Source organism: Lolium perenne, chromosome 4 (genome assembly GCF_019359855.2).
Source record: "Lolium perenne isolate Kyuss_39 chromosome 4, Kyuss_2.0, whole genome shotgun sequence".
Lineage (NCBI taxonomy): Eukaryota > Viridiplantae > Streptophyta > Magnoliopsida > Poales > Poaceae > Lolium > Lolium perenne.
In genome coordinates, this window is record NC_067247.2 from 158,023,029 (window position 1) to 158,042,724 (window position 19,696).

Consider the following 19,696-nt stretch of genomic DNA (forward strand, 5'->3'; position numbering starts at 1 on the left):
ATATATATGTGGCTACAAGCCTCTGTTTGCGAAGAACCACGTGAACCATTGCAAATTTGCAATAATAGTTGCAGGCCCATCTTCCTTTTTGAAGTGTAGGAGTAGTTGATAGCTCGAAGTGAATCTCCAGTCTGTTATGTTTCGGTTATTGCCAGCACGAATCTTTGTTCATGCATTTTATGCCAAGCTAATTGTTGGAGATGGCATGTTTGCATCTAACCACCAAGATCCACAATATAAAGGTTGGATGCCAATGTAAAAAAATTGTATGGAGCCACCAGAAGATGGCCATGAAAAATCAAAATTTTCAAGTTTCAGTTGGCCTGGGTGAAACCTACATACATATGATCCAAACACTAAATCGATATTTCAGTTCTGAATAGAACTTCAACACGACTCTTCACAGATATTTTACATATCCAGCCTTTTTGTTACACTGTTTTTTATTACATACGCAATGGAATTTAGAAAAACATGAGCACGAGTATGGGCAGCATGGACATGGTCGAAACAGTATCAATGATTAAGATACGTAGAAGAACCAGTTGACAAAATACATGATCAAAATTGTGTAACCAATCAATATCAAGTATATATCCAGTATCATGTACAAAAGATTTGCTAGAGCAACAAGGCTTTGAGAATCACCTATGAGCTAAGGATGTTAAGGAGTGAAACCCTGCTCTGGATCAACCTCCTGAACAAAGGCTCAACACCATTCTCAAGATCAGCCAAGCTGTGCTCCAGCGCTCGCAACTGCGTCTCCTCGCAGACGACCCTCCTTTTCTGAAACCTCTTTGAGACAAGAGACCATCTGGTGACCACGATTTGCTTTGGTAAGAGGCGAGATGCCGATTCAATCAGAGAGAGAGCCATCTCTCTTGCTTCTACCAGTAGCCTGACCGTCATGCAACCTTCGCTCATAGCTTTGCTGCTTGTTATCTTCTTGAAAGGCTTATGTGCCTTCTTCGCGAGGCGAATGAAAGACTCGATCTTGAGCTGAATGGCTGCGGCATCTCCTCTCTTGACGCCAAGCTGCAGCTCCTGGATGCTCATCTTCAGCTCTGCCAAGTTCTCTTGCATGGCATTGCAGAGGTCAACAAGGACAATTGATCTGTCAAGCTCTTCCTCAACCATTTTCCTTTGCAGGGGCAAAGAGAGGCTAACTTGGTTGCTAGGCAAGCTCATGATCTCCTCTATGCAGCTGTAGATGTCTCCAAGCCTCCTCAAACCATCGCACATCGTGCCGATGGTCGCGGAAGGCGAGGAGATGCGTGTTTGCAGGCCCTGCAGCTCCACCTCCACTTTGGATTCAGTGGAGTTGGGAATACAAGGCAGACTTGCAGATCTTTGATGGCAGGCCATGTCTCTAATGGATGAACTGATGATGATTTTCTGTTTGAGATGGAAGAGGATGTGAAGAACATATGCAATTTGTTTGTGTGCTCAACCCTTTGTAGCACACCCTATTTATAGTCAAGCTCCAAAAGGAATTATAGAGCAAGTTTTCCGCTGCGGCTTAATCATCTGTCCCCAAGGCAAAAACTGATGCTTTCTTATTCTGGTCAGCGCAGCTGGCAGCAATAAGTGAGATCGAGAGCGTGTGCATGTCTCATCTATAGATGGCAAAGTATCTGCACGAGTGATTTGTCTCAAAACCATATTCGCAAATCATCACAGGAGGCTGAGGAGTTCACTGAATGACCCAGCTTACTCACCTTCTGACAATCTGGCAACTTGGTTCTCAACTTGTGACAGTTGCATCTGCACCTCAACCCTCGTGCAGCATTGTTGCCTTCTTGGCATGTCTATCCTACCTGCAGCATGATCCACCACACATGAGTTAGTATTATCAACAAACACATTAATTCTTTCTTGTTCTGTTTCCAGACCAATAAATGCATAAAATATTTTAGTGAGACAGAAAAAAATGTAATACGACATTTACGAATTACCAGCCTATCGCTTCATAGTGCAGGTTGCTGTTTTAACTAACCTATCAACTGAGAAGGTAACAAACAACTATGAACAGTTCAGGCTTCTACATCAGCAAACGCTATTGATATTAATAGAAGATTTATAAATGCTTCTTGAACTGAAGCTTTCACATACAATGTCATGTATATATCCTTGTTCAGTGAACCATGTATCATACAAAATATTCAGCATACTCGTGAAGTTTGTAACATCACAAATGAATATACTCATATAACACAATACCAATGTTTGTTTTTTTAGAGTGCTGCATTTTACTAATTATTTTTAGGTAAAGTGTTGTTTAATATAAAGTAGAAGTGCTGCTTTAATATAAAGTAATCATATCGTTGCATCATGTTTCACATGTTAAAATGTGCAGTCTCCGTGAGTGCTTCCTAATATGGGATAAGGAGATAAATGTACCTATTTAGCATTTCCTATCTGTCATGTTTATCTTATCCCAGATAAAAAATAGAGTGCACGGGCATTCCAGTTGGGTTTGGCAACAGCACGAGGGAAAAGATTCCCATGAAAGCATAGGACATAGCATCTACTAGTTGTTACGAGAGAGGAAAGAGTTGACTTTACGTACAGAAACACGCTCAGTCCTGGCATGATGCAGGTAACATCTAGATAAGCATGAACTCAACACCTCATGAAGCATTGCTGTCATGTTTCATCAACCTGCAAAAGATCCACCACAAAAGGATCAGCACTATTGATCAGCCGAAACAACTCAATAAAAGAGATGTAAAATAACTTCGTGTGGAACCGAATATCAGCTGAAACTAGTGGTTACTGCCCCTATATGTAGAGGATCCAAATTATTGTGGTTAAGTCTGGTACACCTGTTAACATAATAGGGCATGTATGAAATGCTAGTCAGGTAATGATGAGCCACTGCCACATGGCCTAGAGCTGGCATGTTTATAATAGTTAGTGTATCGCAAGCAAAAGATGATAAGTGCCAATCGGAAAATTTAATTGGTGCGAGTGCGAGGTAACATGGCCATTTCAAGGATAAGGCCAAATAAAAATTGAACAGGTGTAGAACTTATAACTAGAAATAATTATATACAAAACTCCTACCTATTGACAAAACTGTGAATAATTCAATTTTCACTCATACTCCACATGCCATTTTCTTACAAGAAATTTCCTTTTAGCTCCTTAACATCCACCATATACTCTAGAAAAAAACATATCAACATGACATTCAGCTATGCCTGGTAAATATCAGTGAAATCATAAGTCATGGTATGAACAAGTCAAAAATGTTTTTTATCAACTGATCATTTGTATGTACATTTGGTACTGCACTCAAACTAAAAATATTCTATATGACTGGTAAATCCTTTAAAAGGAGGATGCCAATCACAAGGTGCTAAAGAAACAAGGTCCAAGGAATATCTAGGAGCTAAGAATGTTCAGGAGCGAAACCCTGCTTTGGATCAATCTCCTGAACAGAAACTCAGCACCGTTCTCAAGATTTCCCATACTTCGCTCTAGCGCTTGCAACTGTTCCTCCTCGCAAACGACCTTCCTTTTTGGGACAAGAGACCATTTGCTTCCTTTGGTGGTGGTGAACTGCTTTGGCAACAGATATGACGTGGATTCAAGTAGAGAGACAGACATCTCTCTGGCTTCTGCTAGTAGCCTGACAAGATTGCAATCCTCAGCAGTAGCTTTGCTGCTTGTGATCTTCTTGAAATGCTTTTGTGCCTGTTTCGCGAGGCGAATGAAAGACTCGACCTTTATTTGAACAGCCACATCATCTCCTCTTTTAAGAACCAGTTGCAGCTCCTGGGTACTCATCTTCAGATGTGCTGAATTCTCTTGCATGGAATTGCAGAGATCAATCACCACGAGGGACCGTTCCAGTTCCTCTTCCACCATTTTCTTGTTTTGGGGCAAGGAGAGACCAACTTGGTTGCTGGCCAAGCTCATGATCTCCTCGATGCAGTTGTAGATGTCTCCAAGCCTCCTCAGACCATCACACATTGTGTCGATGGTCGCAGATGGCGAAGAGATGCGTGTTTGCAGACCCTGCAGCTCAACCTCCACTTTGGATTCAGTGGAGTGGGGGATAGAAGGCAAACTTGCAGATCTTTGATGGCATGCCATGTTTCTAGTGGATGAACTGATGATACTTTTTGTGTTTGGACTAGAAGAGAAAGTGAAGAACAGATGCACTTTTTTAGTGCTCAACCATTGTGGTGCACTCTATTTATAGTCAAGAAACAAAAGCAGTTCTGCTGGCAAAGGCCATTAGGCAGAAAGAATATTGTGCACCACGATCTGTTTGTTGCCAATAATGGACCAATTCTTTGCAGAATCATAACTATCTGTATCCGTTACAAGCTGGTGATGTTTATCTTGTTCGGGAGACAAGCATCACTAAGTGCATACCATGTCTTGACAACTGACAGCAAAGCATCTGCACGAGTGCTTAGCTTAACTCAGAATCCAGACCAGCAAACCGAGGGAAAAATGAACTTAAGTGGAAGTCATGCAACTGAGTTGTATGTTGATGGACCAGATGACTTCACGATCCAACAGCCTGTCAATTAGTTCTCAACATCTGACAGTTGCACCTTCGCCTCAATTCCCGTGTAGCACTGCTGCTTTGCTGGTATGTCTCTGCTACCTACAGGCTACAGCACGATCCACGACACATGCATTATAATCATCAATAGATGTTTCACTTCTTCTAACGCATTTTTTACTCTCTTACAACATAAGCAGCTTGTGAAAACTAACTCATAATGTTACTGCAACGGGATCAAGGTTACAAAATTCCAGATATTAGAAGGTAGTGCATGTTTCTGCAAGAAATTCGTGGTGTCATCCTCAGTAGCAGAAGTAGAGGTGCCTAATTACATGAGGAACTTGAAAATAATGCACAACAGACTGATACACAGACAGAAAGTATCTCTATCTCTTCAGACCCCATCTACTCACATGGCCACCACAGCCTCAGACAACTTGATGCACTTGCCTATCTTAGTATAAAGCAGGAAACGTTGTTAAATGCTAAACAATGCAACATTAACATGTTCCGAACGTAGGCAAACTGTGGTCTACACGATTACTTGACACTACAGGAAGACAAGTAGCCATTTGTTATTGTCAATCTGTCATGTTTCAGTTATGTCTGGCAAAATGGACTGCAAGTGCCCAGAGTTTTTTTTTTCGAAACGGAGGCAAAAGCTTTGCCTCATTCATTTATTAAGCAGAAGGTGCCCGGTTTTTAGGAGAAAACCGAGCAAAAACCAACAACAACTGTGCCATAGCACACCCAAACCACACACACCCGCCACCGGGGCACACCCAGCCACCCTGGCTACCCACAAAAGCTAAGAAGCTCAAGCCGGCCTATGCCAAACAGATGGCTCTTCGAAGAGAGACCGGCAGCTCCGCTACTGATGACGAGCCTCGGAGAGGAGATGCGCAAGACAAGCGCCGAATAGGACCTTCACCGGACCGCCCCACGCAGGTCATCGTACACCGCCCGAGGGTGGCTTCGACTTCACAGCAAGAAGAGACCACCACGAAGACATTCGAACACGCCGGAACAGAGCCGACTAACATGACCTTGCCGCAACCAAACCTTGGTCACCACCATCGTCGTTGCCTCTCAAGCCTCCACCCGGAACACCCGCATCACTGGTTGACCTCCTGCCAACCCGGATGCCCTGTGTGTCGAGGTCGCGGGAGGGCGCGAAGGGGATCACCAACTTCAAGACGACGCCCTCAGGAGGGGACACGACGAAGAATCGACGCCGTCGTCCGATCCCGTGGGATCTAGGCTTTCACCCGAAGATGTGAACCCGAGGCAGCGAAGGCCGAAGAGCTCCACGACCACCCCCCAAGAAGGACGGCGACATCCGCAGACGCCGCGCGGTCAGGCTTTCGCCTGGAGCAAACGAGCCACCACTCCCTCACGCGGCCGGACAGCGAGACGAAGACCGAAGACGCTGCCAGCCCGCACTCCGCAGACACACCTCATGTGCAGAAGCGGCGCCACCACCGCACACAAGCCACCACCGCCACCACAACCAGACTAAGGAGCTCCGCGAGCTCCGCTGCCACCACCCGCACCGCGCGGGGCCGAAAGCCGAGTCGCACCACTGCTGCCAACCAAGCTCGCCGAGAAGAGCTCTGCGGGCGCCGCCAACCGCCACAGAGAGGGAGCTTCGACGGACGCCAACACAGGGGTTCGAGGCCGAGCCGTCGGCCACAGCAGCGCGAGCTCCCCGGTCCAGCCGCCATGCCGCCCCCGCAGCCACAGCAGCTGCCAAGCCACCCAGCGCACACAGGGCCGCCGCCCCGCCATCCAGCACCGCATCCGCCCCCGCAGCCTCGCCGGCGAAGGCCGGGAGGGAGGACACCGCCTCTGCCCCGAGACAGCGCGACCAGGGGCAAGCTCGCGCAGGCCCGCCGGAGCCCATCTGGGCCCGTGCGCGCGCCGCCAAGCTCCGCAACGCCCCGCGCCGCAGCACCACCGCCGCACCCCGACCACGACCAGGCCGCGCGCCACCACGGCCGCCCGCAGCCCCGCCAGCGCCCAGCCGCCGGCCCACCGCGCCCGCCACACCTCGTCGCGCCCGGGCGAGCTCCTCCTCGCCAGGGGACGCGGGAGGGGGGAGAAACTGCCCCGCCGCCACCTTCCCCGGGGCGCGCGCGGCTTTGCCGGCCCCCCTCCGGCGGCGGCGAAGCAAGGGAGAGGATCGGGGTGGGGCTAGAGGCGGCGGCGGCAAGGGTTCCCCCCTTGTCGCCAGAGGAGGGCGACGCGGGGGGACGGGAGAGCAAGTGCCCAGAGTTATTTTCTGCTATAAGGTGGTGAGCAAGAACCACAGTTCATGAAAGGAACAGTTGACAAGAAGAACCTCCAAAAACGTGTTCAATGTAATGTTTTAGTGCCATAGTTTACTTGATGGCTAAAAAAAAATCTCAAATCAAACTATGCCATATCTCGATACTGGAAAACATAACAAGGGGATGAATTCAGCAGATTTTTACATGGGAGCTAGAAGATCACGGATCTAGGTGCAGTAATAGAGAAAGTATATATTTTTTTGTCTCAAACACACAGTAACACTCCACACTATTTTCACTGAGAAGAGAACCCAACAGGTTCTACTGGATAAATCATGTATCTAATAAGCATTTTCATCTGTCATGTTTCAGTTATTCCAAAGAAAAAATGCACGGGCATTCAAGTTCGATTTTTCTATAGCACAACGGAAAAGATTTCAATGAAAACATAGGACACAACATCTGCAAGAAAGAAAAGAGTTGACTCAACTTACAGAAGCACGCTCAGTCCTGACATGATACAGGTAACATCTAGATAAGAATGAACTCAGCACCTCATGGAGTATTGTTGTCATGTTTCATCAACCTGCAACAGGATCCACCACAAAAGGATCAGCATTCTTGACCAGTCGAAACAACTCATCAAAAGAGATGTAAGGTATCTTCATGTGGAATAGAATATCAGTTGAACTAGTGGTTACGGCCTCTATATACAGAGGATCTAAATTATTAGTGGCATGTGCTTACGTCTGGTACACCTGTTAACATAATAGTCCTTGTATGCTATGCTAATCAGGTAATTATGACCCACGACCACATGGCCTAGAGCTGTCATGTTCAATATTGATAGTGTATTGCAAGAAACAGATGATGGCGCCAATTGGAATTTTAATTGGTGTGATGTAACATGGACATTTCAGGGATAAGGAAAAATTAAAAATTGTAAAGGTGTACAACTTATATATTCTATAGCTAGAAATAATTATAAACCAAGCTCCTACTTATTACCAAAACTGTGAATTATTTGATCTTCACTGATACTCTACTACATGCCATCTTCTTACAAGGAATTTCCTTTTCAGCTCCTTAACATTAATTGTATACTCGAATAGAGAACATATCAACATGACATTCATCTATGAATAATAAACACCTCCGCCTGGTAAATATTAGTGAAATCAGCAGTCAGTATGAACGTGGTAAAAACTGTTTTTATCAACTGATCATCTGTATGTACATTTGGTACTCTAAGCAAACTAGAAAGGCTTATATGACTGGTGAATCCTTTAAAAAGCGGATGCCAATCACAAGGTACTGAAGAAACATGGCCTGAGAAATATCTACGAGCTAAGAATGTTCAGAAGCAAAACCCTGCTTTGGATCAATCTCCTGAACAGAAACTCAGCACCGTTCTCAAGACCTCCCATGCTTTGCTCCAGCGCTTGCAACTGCTCCTCCTCACAAACGACCTTTCTTTTCTGGACAAGAGACCATTTGCTTCCTTTGGTGGTCGTGAACTGCTTCGGCAACAGATGCGATGTGGATTCAAGTAGAGAGACAGACATCTCTCTGGCTTCTGCCAGTAGCCTGACCAGCCTGCAATCCGCAGCAGTAGCTTTGCTGCTTGTGATCTTCTTGAAAGGCTTCTGAGCCTGTTTCGCGAGGCGAACGAACGACCCAACCTTGAGTTGAACAACCGTATCATCTCCTCTCTTGACAACCAGTTGTAGCTCCTGGGTACTAAGCTTCAGATTTGCTAAGTTCTCTTGCATGGTGTTGCAGAGATCAATCAGCACGAGGGATCTTTCCAGTTCCTCTTCCACCATCTTCTTGTTTTGGGGAAAGGAGAAGCCAACTTGGTTGCTGGGCAAGCTCATGAGCTCTTCAATGCAGTTGTAGATGTCTCCAAGCCTCGTGAAACCACCACACACTGTGTCCATGGTTGGGGAGGGTGAAGAGATGCATGATTTCAGATCCTGCAGCTCTATCTCCACTTTGGATACACTGGAGTGGGGAATAGAAGGCAAACTTGCAGATCTTTGATGGCAGGCCATGTTTCTAATGGATAAACTGAAGATGTTCTTCTATCTGAAATGTAAGATAAGAGAAGAACTGTACTCTGTTGGTGCTCAACCATTGTAGCACTCTATTTATAGTCAAGAAACAAAATCTGTTCTGCTGGCAAAACCCATTAGGCAGAAAGAATATTACGCAACACACTCCGTTTGTTGCCAATAATGGACCGATTCTTTGCAGCAGCATAAGCATCTGTATCCATGACAAGCTGGTGTTGTTTATCTTGTTAGGGAGACAAGCATCCCTAAGGGCATGCCATGTCTCAACAACTGTCAGCAAAGCATCTGCACGAGTGCTTAACTCACAATCCAGATCAGAAAATCTAAATAAACTAAAATGTAAGTGATGCAACTGATGTTTATGTTGATGGACCAGATGACTTCACCTTCCAACAGCCTGTCGATTGGGTTCTCAACTTCTGACAGTTGCACCTTCGACGCAATTGCTGTGCAGCACTGGTGTTCTGCTGGTCTGTCTCTGCCATCTGCAGCATGATCCACCACACATGCATTATAATTATCAATAGATACTTCACTTACTCGTTTGGAACATAAGAAACTAGCAAATAAACACCACAGGAACAGGTTCTAGCTTGCAAAATTCCAGATATTAGAAGGTAATGCCTGTTTCTGTATGAAATCTATGGTGTCACTCTTCGGTAGAAGAGGTAGAGGTGTCCAATTACATGAGAAACTTGAAAACAAGGCACCTCAGACTGCTACCCAAATAAAAAGTACCTCTATCTCTGCAGATCCCATCTACTCACATGGCCACCACAGTCTCAGACAAGTTGATGCCCATCTTAGTTTAATGAAGCACACGTTGATAAATGCTAAACAATGCAACTTTGACATGTTCCAAACGTAGGCAAACTGTGGTCTGCACGACTACTTGACAGTACAGGAAGACAAGTTGCTTTTTTTTTGTTCGACAAGTTGCTTTCTTTTTTAGTTCGACAAGTCGCTATTTTGTATTGCCAATCTTTCATGCTGCTATGTCCGGCAAAATGAACTGCACGAGTGCCCAGAGTTGTTTTCTGCTATAAGGTGGTGAGCAGGAATCTCAGTTCATGAAAGGAACAGTTGGCAAGCAAGAACCTCCAGAAACGTGTTCAATGTAATGTGTGCCAGGTAGCTTCAAGATAAGCATGAACTCAACACCCCATGGAATACTGCTGGCAAGTTTCATCCACCCCTAATAAAATCCATCATGAAAGGATCAGCATTTTTTATCATATTAAAAATAGCATGGATAATGGTAAGACTGCAAACTTTAAAAGAAACATGAGGTATTTATGTCATTGGTAGCATGTGTGTAAGTCTGGTTTATGCGCATTTGTCAGTTTTTCAAGTTTCCTCTTCATATCATCTAATATAGTTACAAGCTTGCCGCATAGCCTGGATTTTGCACACTCATGCATGTATAGAAAACCAATCACAAAATAATTACATTAGTGCAAGCACAGGAAACAAAAGTATGAGGCTAAATTGTCAAGTGACAATATCACCCCTTAAAATCTGCAGCAAAAGATGAAAAATATTGTCGTACTGAATATTGTCTGCCATTAAGGAGCAATCAACCAGTATTTACCTAGGAAGAAAAATCACATTTCACCAAAATCAGAAATCAGAAGTACACACAAAAGAACATTGACAACATAAACATGATGAAATCATTTCCCCTTATAGTCTACCAGTGATACACTAATATGTACATGGGTCTCCCATAGACACTAGATAGATTTACACAAGGTTTTCAAACCCTTTAAAAGGAGGATGCCAATCACATGGCCCCATCTCACATCTTTTCTGCAGGTTATTCCACTAGTTACTCATTGGATCCATATGTGGTCCTATCTCCAGCCGGAGGAGGCGCGCCTGGACATGGATATTGGGTGCAACCGCTTGGCGACGGTAGCACGGGATTTATACAGCCGGTGCGGTTGGCGTACTGATAGGCGGCTCACATGAAGATCTTGTGGCGGCTTGTTTTCCTCTTTTTCTTTAGATGGCTGTTTTATGTGGAAACTTTGTGTGATCCATGATTTGTTTTAAGATTGTAACTCAGACCGTTTAAATAAGTTTAATAAGAGGCTGCATGCATCAATTGATGCAGAGGCTGGGGTACTCCCCTTATCTAAAAAAAAAAATCACATGGCCCCAGGGCAGCAACTCATCTTGAAGAGCTAAGAATGTTCAGGAGAGAAACCCTGGTCTGGATCAATCTCCTGAACAGAAACCCTGCACCATTCTCAAGATCTCCTATTCTGCACTCTAATGCTTGTAACCGATCCTCCGTGTGTATAACTTCTTTTTTCTGGAACTTCTTGGACACAAGAAACCATTTGCTAGAATCGGAGGTGATAATCTTCTTTGGCAAGAGATAGGATGCAGATTCAAATAGGGAGATAGCCATCTCTCTTGCTTCTGCTAGTAGCCTGACAAAGCTGAGACCTTCAGAAGTAGCTTTGCTGCTGTACTTCCTGAAATGCTTTCGCATATTCTTCGCTGAACGGAAGAAAGACTCTACTTTGAGGTTGACAATGGCATGATCTCCTCTTTTGCGGACTAGTAGCAGCTCTTGGATACCCATCTTCAACTCAGCAAAGTTCTCTTGCATAGCATTGCAGATATCAAGCAGCACAAGGGACCGTTCCAGCTCTTTCTCCACAACTTTCTGTTGCTGGGGCGAGCAGAGGCCAACTTGGTTCCTTGGCAAGCGCACGATCTCCTCAACACAGTTGTAGACATCTGCAAGCCTCCTCAAGCCATCACACAATGTGACCATGGTGGCAGGCTGCCTACAGAGGCATGTTCTTAGGCTGTGTAACTCTTCTTCTACTTTGATCTCACTAGAGTGAGGCCTAGAAGGCAGACTTGTAGATCTGAGATGGCCAGACATGTTTTTGATGGAGGTTGTGGATGAGTGATGTTATATTTCTTCAGGACAAGGAAGAGATGAGAAACGAAGAAAAGTTGCACTCTGTTCAGGCTTTTCAGGTGTCCTCTATTTATAGTTAAGAATCGAAATGCCAATGTCATTACCAAGCTGATGGTAATCTAAACAATGCTCTTGAGCAAGTTTTATGATATGGTTATATGGCGTAGCCATTCGTGCATAGACAAGTCCATGCTGTTTCACCTTGTTTGTGCAACAGACATCAATAAGTGAGCTTACAAGCAGATGTTGTCCCTATAATTGGTGGCAACTCATATGCACGAGTGCTTAACATTACTCGGAATAAATCCACATCGGTGAGTGATAGGAAGCAAGCAATGGAAAGAACCTACTAGCTATGTAATTGGCGTTTGTTGGAGGACCATCTGCCATCTACAGAATGATCCACACCTAAATTATATAAGCCAGTTTCTGCTGGATAGAGGTTAAGGGAGCAGAAATAAGACAATTATAAGAAATAAGATCTGCTAGTTGACTCAACATCCGGAAATGTGCTCACCTAGTTCAGGTCATGAACTGCCCACCTCATGGAGTCGCCCTGGCATGTCGCGGCCGTCTGTGACAAGATCCACCACAAAATGATCTGCAATCTTGACCATCTGGAATGGAATCAGCGTAAGTGAAGAACTAAACTAAAGACAATAATTGATGAGCTAATGCGAATGTCATTACGAATTGGATGTCAATAGCATTATCACAGAGCGTTACCATTTGGATGCGAACAGCCATCAGTATATAAGGAGGATCTTTCAGAATTCAGCATCTCGAGAAGTTGCGAAGAGACACCACCCTCTGTTCTACCTCACTGCAGCAAGTGCTGCTCTGCTCCACCACGTTTGCCAGAGCTAGGCGCGGCGGTTTGCCAGCACAAGAAGCTTACACCGCGCTTTTTCTGCACGGCAGCAGCGGACGTCATCGCCGTTGCCCTGAACCGCCAGTTTCTGTCCGAGGAACTTCCTTGCAAGGCGCAAAAGGGCTCTGCGCCCCAGATCCAGCGGCTCGAGAGACAGCGCAAACTCATCGTCGTCCCTTGCTGCCTCCGCCATACGAGGTGGAGGAGCGGTGACTCGAGGCGGATGAGGAGGAGGGGTAGGCGGTGGCGATGCGGTGCCGGATTACTCGCCGGCGGCGAGACTTTACGAGAGAGGAAGGTCTGGTGGGGCACAGACCGGGCCACAAGTTACCTATAATCCTGAAGAACGGATCTTAATTTTATTAGAGAGCACTATAAACAAAAAGGGCATTTGGTCTAGTGGTATGATTCTCGCTTAGGGTGCGAGAGGTCCCGAGTTCAATTCTCGGAATGCCCCCGTTTATTCGTTTTTTCCTTTTTGCTGCCTTTCCATCTAATTATTAATTTGAGACAGGGATTTGCACATAAATTTGTTTATTCCCTTCTATCCATATTACTTGATGCTACATCTAATTATTAATTTGAGACAGGGATTTGCACATCAAATTTGTTTACTCCCTTCTATCCATATTACTTGACGCTAATAAAGATATATCTAGCGTCAAATAATATGAATCAGAGGGAGTACTATTCTTCATCTTGCAGTTGCAGATGATGCGAACTGAAAATCGAAAAACATATAATTTGATACAGGGTATTTACACATCAAATCTGTTTACTACTCTTCCTCTTGCAGTTGCAGATGATGCACCGAAAATCGGAAAATGTTTGTTAAAAAAACTATACAAAAAAATTGCTCACGACATGCTAGTCTTTTTATAAGAAAAAGGGAAGTTTTCTTTTTGACTATGTGCGAGTATGTAGATATACATTACTTGTATTAAAAAAATATAGTAATATACAAACGCTTGTGCTATTGTAAACTAGTAACGGCGCAACTACGAAGAACACACGTCCTTCTCCAGCGGTTGATCCATTCTTTAGCGCTGAAGAAACCCCTTCCTAGTAGGCGGTAACAAGTGGCGATAGCCACCAGCCCCATAAGATTGGATCTAGCTTGATAATAAACACCGGCCAGAGGAGCCCTCCGAGTTTCTTCAACGCCGAATCTGATGCCTCATTGGATTCCCTAGAACAGTGTTTAAAACACACCTCTAAAAAGTTGTAGCATAGAAAACTATACTCCACATAGATCGTCGCTACCAGCCCAAGAGAATTACCCCCATATCGCATTGCCTCAATCACATCCATACAGTATGAGTTTACCTCGAGTTTGTTACACTCCGTCTGCCCCGCTAGGACCATGCCATTGTGTAGCGCAAAGGCTTCCGCCATCAATGCATCCAACACAAACGAAATGCCTCGACATCTAGCTTCTAAAAAGCAATCCCTGTCATCACATATTATAGCACCTGAGGAGCCCGCACCAGAATCTAGATCGAAGCAGGCATGGATATTATTCTTCTTCTTATTATTATTAGAGTACAATGTTAGTACATCAATTTCGGGCGTATAAACAATTTAATCCTCAAACTTGCAAATTCTTCAATCCAGTGCATAGCCTTGTGTTTCAGTAATACTTTTCTGAAAATTAGGCCGGCCCAGATAATTTCTCCCAGCATAGCAAGTTGAATTGACATGTGTGCCCGTCTGGTAGGATTTTACGCATTCGTGTGATCGGGGAGAACCTATAGCGACACAACTTTTTTTGCAATGATCCCTCCCTCAAAACCTTATTTCATCTCACCATTCAGCCCATTATTATTCTCACATGCTCGAGGTCAAAAACGACGATAGTTGAGGTGTCCTGGGTAGTAGTTGTGGACGATGGCTACTAATGTAGTAGCAGCATGGAGAACTGGGAGAGGCCCCGAGTGTATTGTATGCTTCGTATGATGCCTCTCGGTTACCCTGATATGTTTCTTTTGGTTGCATAGGGTTACGGGGAGGAGGATAAGATGGCATGGCCTTTGCTAAATGTGATGATGGGTACATTTTCCATTTGCTAACGCATATTTGTAATCGATGGATATGTGATAATTTAGGGTTGACATCACACAGTTTACAATGTGTACATGTCGGCATCAGGACTCCGTAGTTAACTTAGAGTACCTAAGATCTTTAGTTCTATAATAATGATTTGATGTCAAAATATGTAATCATGTCTTTACTATGTGTCTTTACTGGTAAACATGATGAGAGTTAATTTGAATATATGCTGCAACGGATTTTCTATGGCATTGTTAATAACATGACGTATACTAATGAGATATTTTATTGGTTTAATGATTGTGGAATATATACATGATATCTTCAATGGAATAAATTTCTTGATAGTCAAGTTAGACATGTGAATGCAAATATGGTGAAGGTGCAATCATGTATTTTTGGAAAAGCTTTAACCGCCAATTTACTCTTTATTTAGTGTAATGCAGACACAAATAAAGTTTCCCAAAACTTAGTGAACAATCTAGATGGATAACCTAGAGGGATGTTACAAATTTAATCTCTTCTTAGATCACAAGTTTAGGCTTTGCGTATACATAAGATGAGCGTAATGCAACTCTTTGAACCTTGATACAATCTAGATGATATAAGGTACTTCAAGCACTAATTCTATGACAATGATAAGCATAACTGAAAGAGTTCGAATAGAAACAACCAAAGCACACATACACGAATATGTAGCCCAATGTTCACTTCATTCGTTGCATAGTTTGACTTGTATTCTCTCTTGTCATATGGACAATTGTCGACGAAGTGTCATGTTTTATCACAATTGTTCAAAATTACTCTCTTTGGATTGAGGAAGGCACCTCCTTTTCTTAATGGGGCACCACCATACTCTTAGTGACCATGTCCGCGTCGAACTCACTTGTACTTTCATATCTTATACTTTTTGAAGTTGAACTTCCTTGGCCTTCAAGGAAAGATTAGTAGTCTTCATTGCAAGAACCGTATCTTTGGTTTTTTGAAATTCTTGATCATGTATTCATGCACTTGGAATAGGAGACACGATCATCGATGCCCATATTGTTGAAATAATCCATGAATTTCATATAGAATGTCGATTGTTGATTGTCGGGTGCAATGACCTCAAAGAACATGCACTTGGTGACTTAGCCATTGAAATCAAAACTATCATTGAACTTGTCACATCAAACAAATTGAATCTTTACCCGTAGGGCACTGAGTCTTGAATAGGCATTTTTAAAGACTCTCCATCACCATGAACATATTAATTTCTCGCTTGCCTACTAATTTTATTCTTGAATGAGAGTGATTCCCTCATCTAATACAACCAGATTCTCCCAAGCTCTTTGGCTCTGTCAACACGGTAAATTGATCATAAATCTCAAGACATGCTGACGATCAAGGCGTTCATGTGATTTCAAGTTTTTTTAGAGCCACCGTAATCTATCATCGAAGCACCACATCCCAAAGGTCTTCGCTACAACTACGAATATGAGATTCCATAGAAGAATTCCAAAAACAGAAATGAGTTCTCTACAAAGCTTGTGAACCATCGAAGTGGTTAATATGCATCCTTTGGATTGGGGGTAGGACATAGTTGTGGCCAATTTTATAATCTCCACCCAAAGGCTCTCAGATATACCGAGACACTTTGTGGTCTTTTGATCACCCTCAACCCTAGGATTGGTGGCGACCACACTTTTAATGGTATCTTGTAAACATTGCTCGAATGTTGCTTGGAAGCGTTCCATAATTGTTTGGACAACTGCTTTCAAGTACACGTTCGTGGCACCTGCCTTCATCGAATCACCCATCTCACTCTTAAGGCAATAAAACCCTTACAAATAACCCTTGGTTCTGATGGGAGTTGAAGGATAGAATTGGACAACCTAGAGGGATGGCGGGGAGTACGTGTTGTGAATATGTTTATACAAATTTTAATTGTATCTCCAAAAGTTTAGGCTTAATAGATAAATAAGATGATCCTAATACAACTACACGATAGAACCGATATAATGATATAATGTACTTCAAGCACGAATGATATCATAAAGATAAACACGATTGAAAAAGCTTAGCCAGAAATAACCAAGACAAACTGATACAAAATATGTGTTACAATGTTCACTTCCTTGGGGGAGCTAATCCTTGTTGGGAGAGGAGTGGGTTACCACGAAGGACCTCCAAACGCCTCTGAATGATCAAATTTTTCTCTATGGGCCTCCTCCACAAAGTAGAGGCTCAATCACTTGTCGCGGGATTTAAGGTGACATCCAAACTCTCACAAACTTTTCCATGAGCATGAATTCACAACCTGGGATCTTCATGCGACCCTAGCATGCCAACCATATGTAATATATATATTGAAGAACTCAAGGGGGTAATGATTTGGCTTTGTGGACTTGCAGATTTGGATATGGCCTTTCAGTTTCTCAAAGAGATTTGAATATGGGTGGACGAACTGGGAGATCTCAAGCTCTTGAGGTGCTTAACAATGAAGGAGGTAGAAATCGATAAGACTTCTTATTTGCTCAATCAAAGGATACCCCTTCATAGAAGGAGTGTATATATATGTCCCATGAGAAGTGACCATTTCGGAGTGGCTCATGAACATTCAGAATTTCATATGGTATTCTCGATGGTACGGATAAATCTTGATGGGATCCGAACTTACTGTGGATAAGAGAGGCCACTGGATCCATCCAGAATAATTTCATATTCTTACCTAAAAACACAATTCTGGGACGGTGATGGTGAGAATAGCAAAAGGATGCATTGATCTGTGCATGGAAACTTTGTTAGCCAATATCAAAGGAGGAATGGGTTTGTGAGATTTCTACACATTCAGTTTGGAAATGCTAGCAACACAGGTCTAACGTCTAATCAATGACATGAACCTGTATGTGCCAAAGTTTTACGTTAAATATTTTCCTCACGGTGACGTATTAAAGGCGGGGCCAAAGGCTGGATCATCCTTCATGTGGCAAAGCATCATTGCTAGGATGACTATATTTAAACGTGTTTATATATGACGAGTAGGAAATGGAGAGAGCATAAACATTTATACTAATCCACGGATCCCTCAATCCCTGTCGACAAATTATTTCACCAAGGGAAGATGTGGTCTATGCAAAAGTCTCTCCAACAATGGGCCCAATCACTGGATATTGTCATGAGGCACAACTACACGCTCTTTTCTTAAGAATTGATGTGAATCATATTCTACGAATCTATCTTAATACACACGATTTTGATGATTTTATAGCCTGTGACTTTACTTAGTATGGACGCTTTATTCTCAGTTCTACCTACGGTCCGCAACAGATAAATCAGCTTGGACCTAAAGCAGTGTAGTTATCTCTACCCGGGTCTTCAGATAATAATCCAGTTTGGAAGTCTTTATGGAAGCTTAAAATTCCAAGCAAAATAAAAATTTCTTGCCATGCATTGCATGGAATAATACCACTATAGTCTATCATGGTAAATCAACATGTCATAACTGAGTTGTGAGTGTCCAATTTGTCACCAAGTAGCAGAAGATAGCATGCACACCTTTTGTTTAAATGCCATATCGATCACTATGTGGAACTCTCTCGGCATCAACACGATTATAACGAGGAAGTAATGGTTGATCGCTTAGTCTCAGCTGCCATTGAGTTCCTCTTTAGCGTCAAGACTGGCAGCTCCCATGTTTTCAAAACATGAGACCGAGAGAAATTATTGCGGTTGGGTTTTGGTACCCATGGAGGATTAGAAGTCAAAGAACACATGACGAATCTGCTCCTCCGATGCACCGCTATAGGATGTCAGTCCTCACCATCGTTCCAAATGTCGCTAAAGCTCGAAGGAACCTGATTAATTCTGATGCACGATGAATCTAGCTGGGTCATAAACAAGTCGAAGTGAATGTGGATGGTTGCTTTCATCTTGATGTTCATATAGGTGCAGTTAGGGCGTTCATGAAAGATTACGAAGGCAATTTCATATCGACATCTACCATATACCTTCAGAAGGTAGCATCTACTACTGCAACCAAAGCATTGTGGCTAATCGCCTAGGATGCAACAATGTCCAAAATGAATCCGCTTCGCTGGAAACTATTGAAGCTTGCACATGAGTAGAAGCATGGTGGAGAGAATCATTGTGGTTTTCGCGGATTGTGTCGATTTGATGACACTTGTTGGAAGGGTTCAATTCCAACATTATCCAACGAAAGTAAATGGAGCGGTTCATGAACTAGATATGACTTATTTCCTAAAAAACTTTCTTGTAATTGGGTCGATGAAATCCCTAGCATTATCCTAGATAAACTCCTAAACGATATTAACCGTTACTTTAATTTTATTTTTAGAAAACACGGTACAAACAAACACATCCGCTTACATACACGCACATACACTCACTCATATGAACGTACACACGCACACCCTACCTCTATGAGCACCTCCCGGAAGACTGAGCCGGCGAATTGGATCTTGAAATTGACGAAGTCACCACAGACACCTCGCTGTCGACGGAAACGTTGCCTCCCACTGAATGAATATTCCGCTTTTATAAAACACATAGATGTTAAACCTGAGGTTTAAACTCTATTGGACTAGGATACAACCACCCAACTAAGCACCTAACCTCAGATTGGTTCTCCCGTTACTTTAAATTTTACCGCAAGAGAGTCTTTTTTTTCTTATCAACAGTAGAGTCTTGCTGATTTTTCAGAAAATTATAGGAGTAGTAATAATAAAACAGAAAGAGGAAAAATATTACTCTTGCAGGTGCATGTGAATCTACATCGCGATTTAGCTGTTTCTGTCCTTCCACCCCTGTTCATACTGATGATGATGACAGTACGTTGGCCCGTCCCACATGTCAGTGAGCATAACCGCCACAGTTATCGTTATATCAGCCGTTGAACCAAGCTGTCCCGGCATGAGACCGGATGTCCCGCGGGTCCCGCGCGGAAACCGCCACACTCCCTTCTCC

General features: G+C 43.4%; 4 protein-coding genes and 1 non-coding gene across 8 annotated transcripts; 1 reads left to right on the forward strand and 4 right to left on the reverse strand.

The window, feature by feature from the left end:
• Positions 1-496: 496 nt before the first annotated feature.
• Positions 497-1,365, reverse strand: LOC127294270 (uncharacterized). Its single transcript, XM_051324051.2, has one exon. It carries the CDS (start codon positions 1,363-1,365, stop codon positions 649-651), a length of 717 nt encoding a protein of 238 aa, XP_051180011.1. The 3' UTR covers positions 497-648.
• A 2,020-nt stretch (positions 1,366-3,385) lies between these two features.
• Positions 3,386-7,383, reverse strand: LOC127294273 (uncharacterized). Its single transcript, XM_051324053.2, has 2 exons — positions 7,290-7,383; positions 3,386-4,631 (listed from the first exon to the last, which is right to left on the reverse strand). The coding sequence occupies exon 2, from the start codon at positions 4,099-4,101 to the stop codon at positions 3,388-3,390; it is 714 nt and encodes a 237-aa protein (XP_051180013.1). The 5' UTR covers positions 4,102-4,631; positions 7,290-7,383; the 3' UTR covers positions 3,386-3,387.
• A 603-nt stretch (positions 7,384-7,986) lies between these two features.
• On the reverse strand, positions 7,987-12,434 carry LOC127294272 (uncharacterized). 4 transcript variants are annotated; one of them, XM_051324052.2, is made up of 4 exons: positions 12,329-12,370; positions 9,969-10,065; positions 9,257-9,355; positions 7,987-9,155 (listed from the first exon to the last, which is right to left on the reverse strand). In XM_051324052.2, the coding sequence occupies exon 4, from the start codon at positions 8,847-8,849 to the stop codon at positions 8,136-8,138; it is 714 nt and encodes a 237-aa protein (XP_051180012.1). In that variant the 5' UTR covers positions 8,850-9,155; positions 9,257-9,355; positions 9,969-10,065; positions 12,329-12,370; the 3' UTR covers positions 7,987-8,135. The 4 variants fall into 4 exon arrangements, with proteins under 4 accessions (XP_051180012.1, XP_071674966.1, XP_071674967.1 ...); XM_071818865.1 differs by having other exon boundaries at positions 7,987-9,355; XM_071818866.1 differs by lacking the exon at positions 9,969-10,065 and having other exon boundaries at positions 7,987-9,355; positions 12,329-12,434.
• On the reverse strand, positions 10,072-12,321 carry LOC127294269 (uncharacterized). The gene has a single exon (XM_051324050.1). It carries the CDS (start codon positions 11,770-11,772, stop codon positions 11,044-11,046), a length of 729 nt encoding a protein of 242 aa, XP_051180010.1. The 5' UTR covers positions 11,773-12,321; the 3' UTR covers positions 10,072-11,043.
• Positions 12,435-13,067: 633 nt separating the features above from the next.
• On the forward strand, positions 13,068-13,139 carry TRNAP-AGG (transfer RNA proline (anticodon AGG)). The gene has a single exon. It is a non-coding gene; the product is annotated as a tRNA-Pro (tRNA).
• The last annotated feature ends 6,557 nt before the right edge of the window (positions 13,140-19,696 follow it).

Excerpts from the sequence above, each read along its gene's own strand:
- LOC127294273 (XM_051324053.2), bottom strand. The coding sequence starts at position 4,101 with ATGGCATGCCATCAAAGATCTGCAAGTTTGCCTTCTATCCCCCACTCC.
- LOC127294270 (XM_051324051.2), bottom strand. The coding sequence starts at position 1,365 with ATGGCCTGCCATCAAAGATCTGCAAGTCTGCCTTGTATTCCCAACTCC.
- LOC127294269 (XM_051324050.1), bottom strand. The coding sequence starts at position 11,772 with ATGTCTGGCCATCTCAGATCTACAAGTCTGCCTTCTAGGCCTCACTCT.
- LOC127294272 (XM_071818866.1), bottom strand. The coding sequence starts at position 8,849 with ATGGCCTGCCATCAAAGATCTGCAAGTTTGCCTTCTATTCCCCACTCC.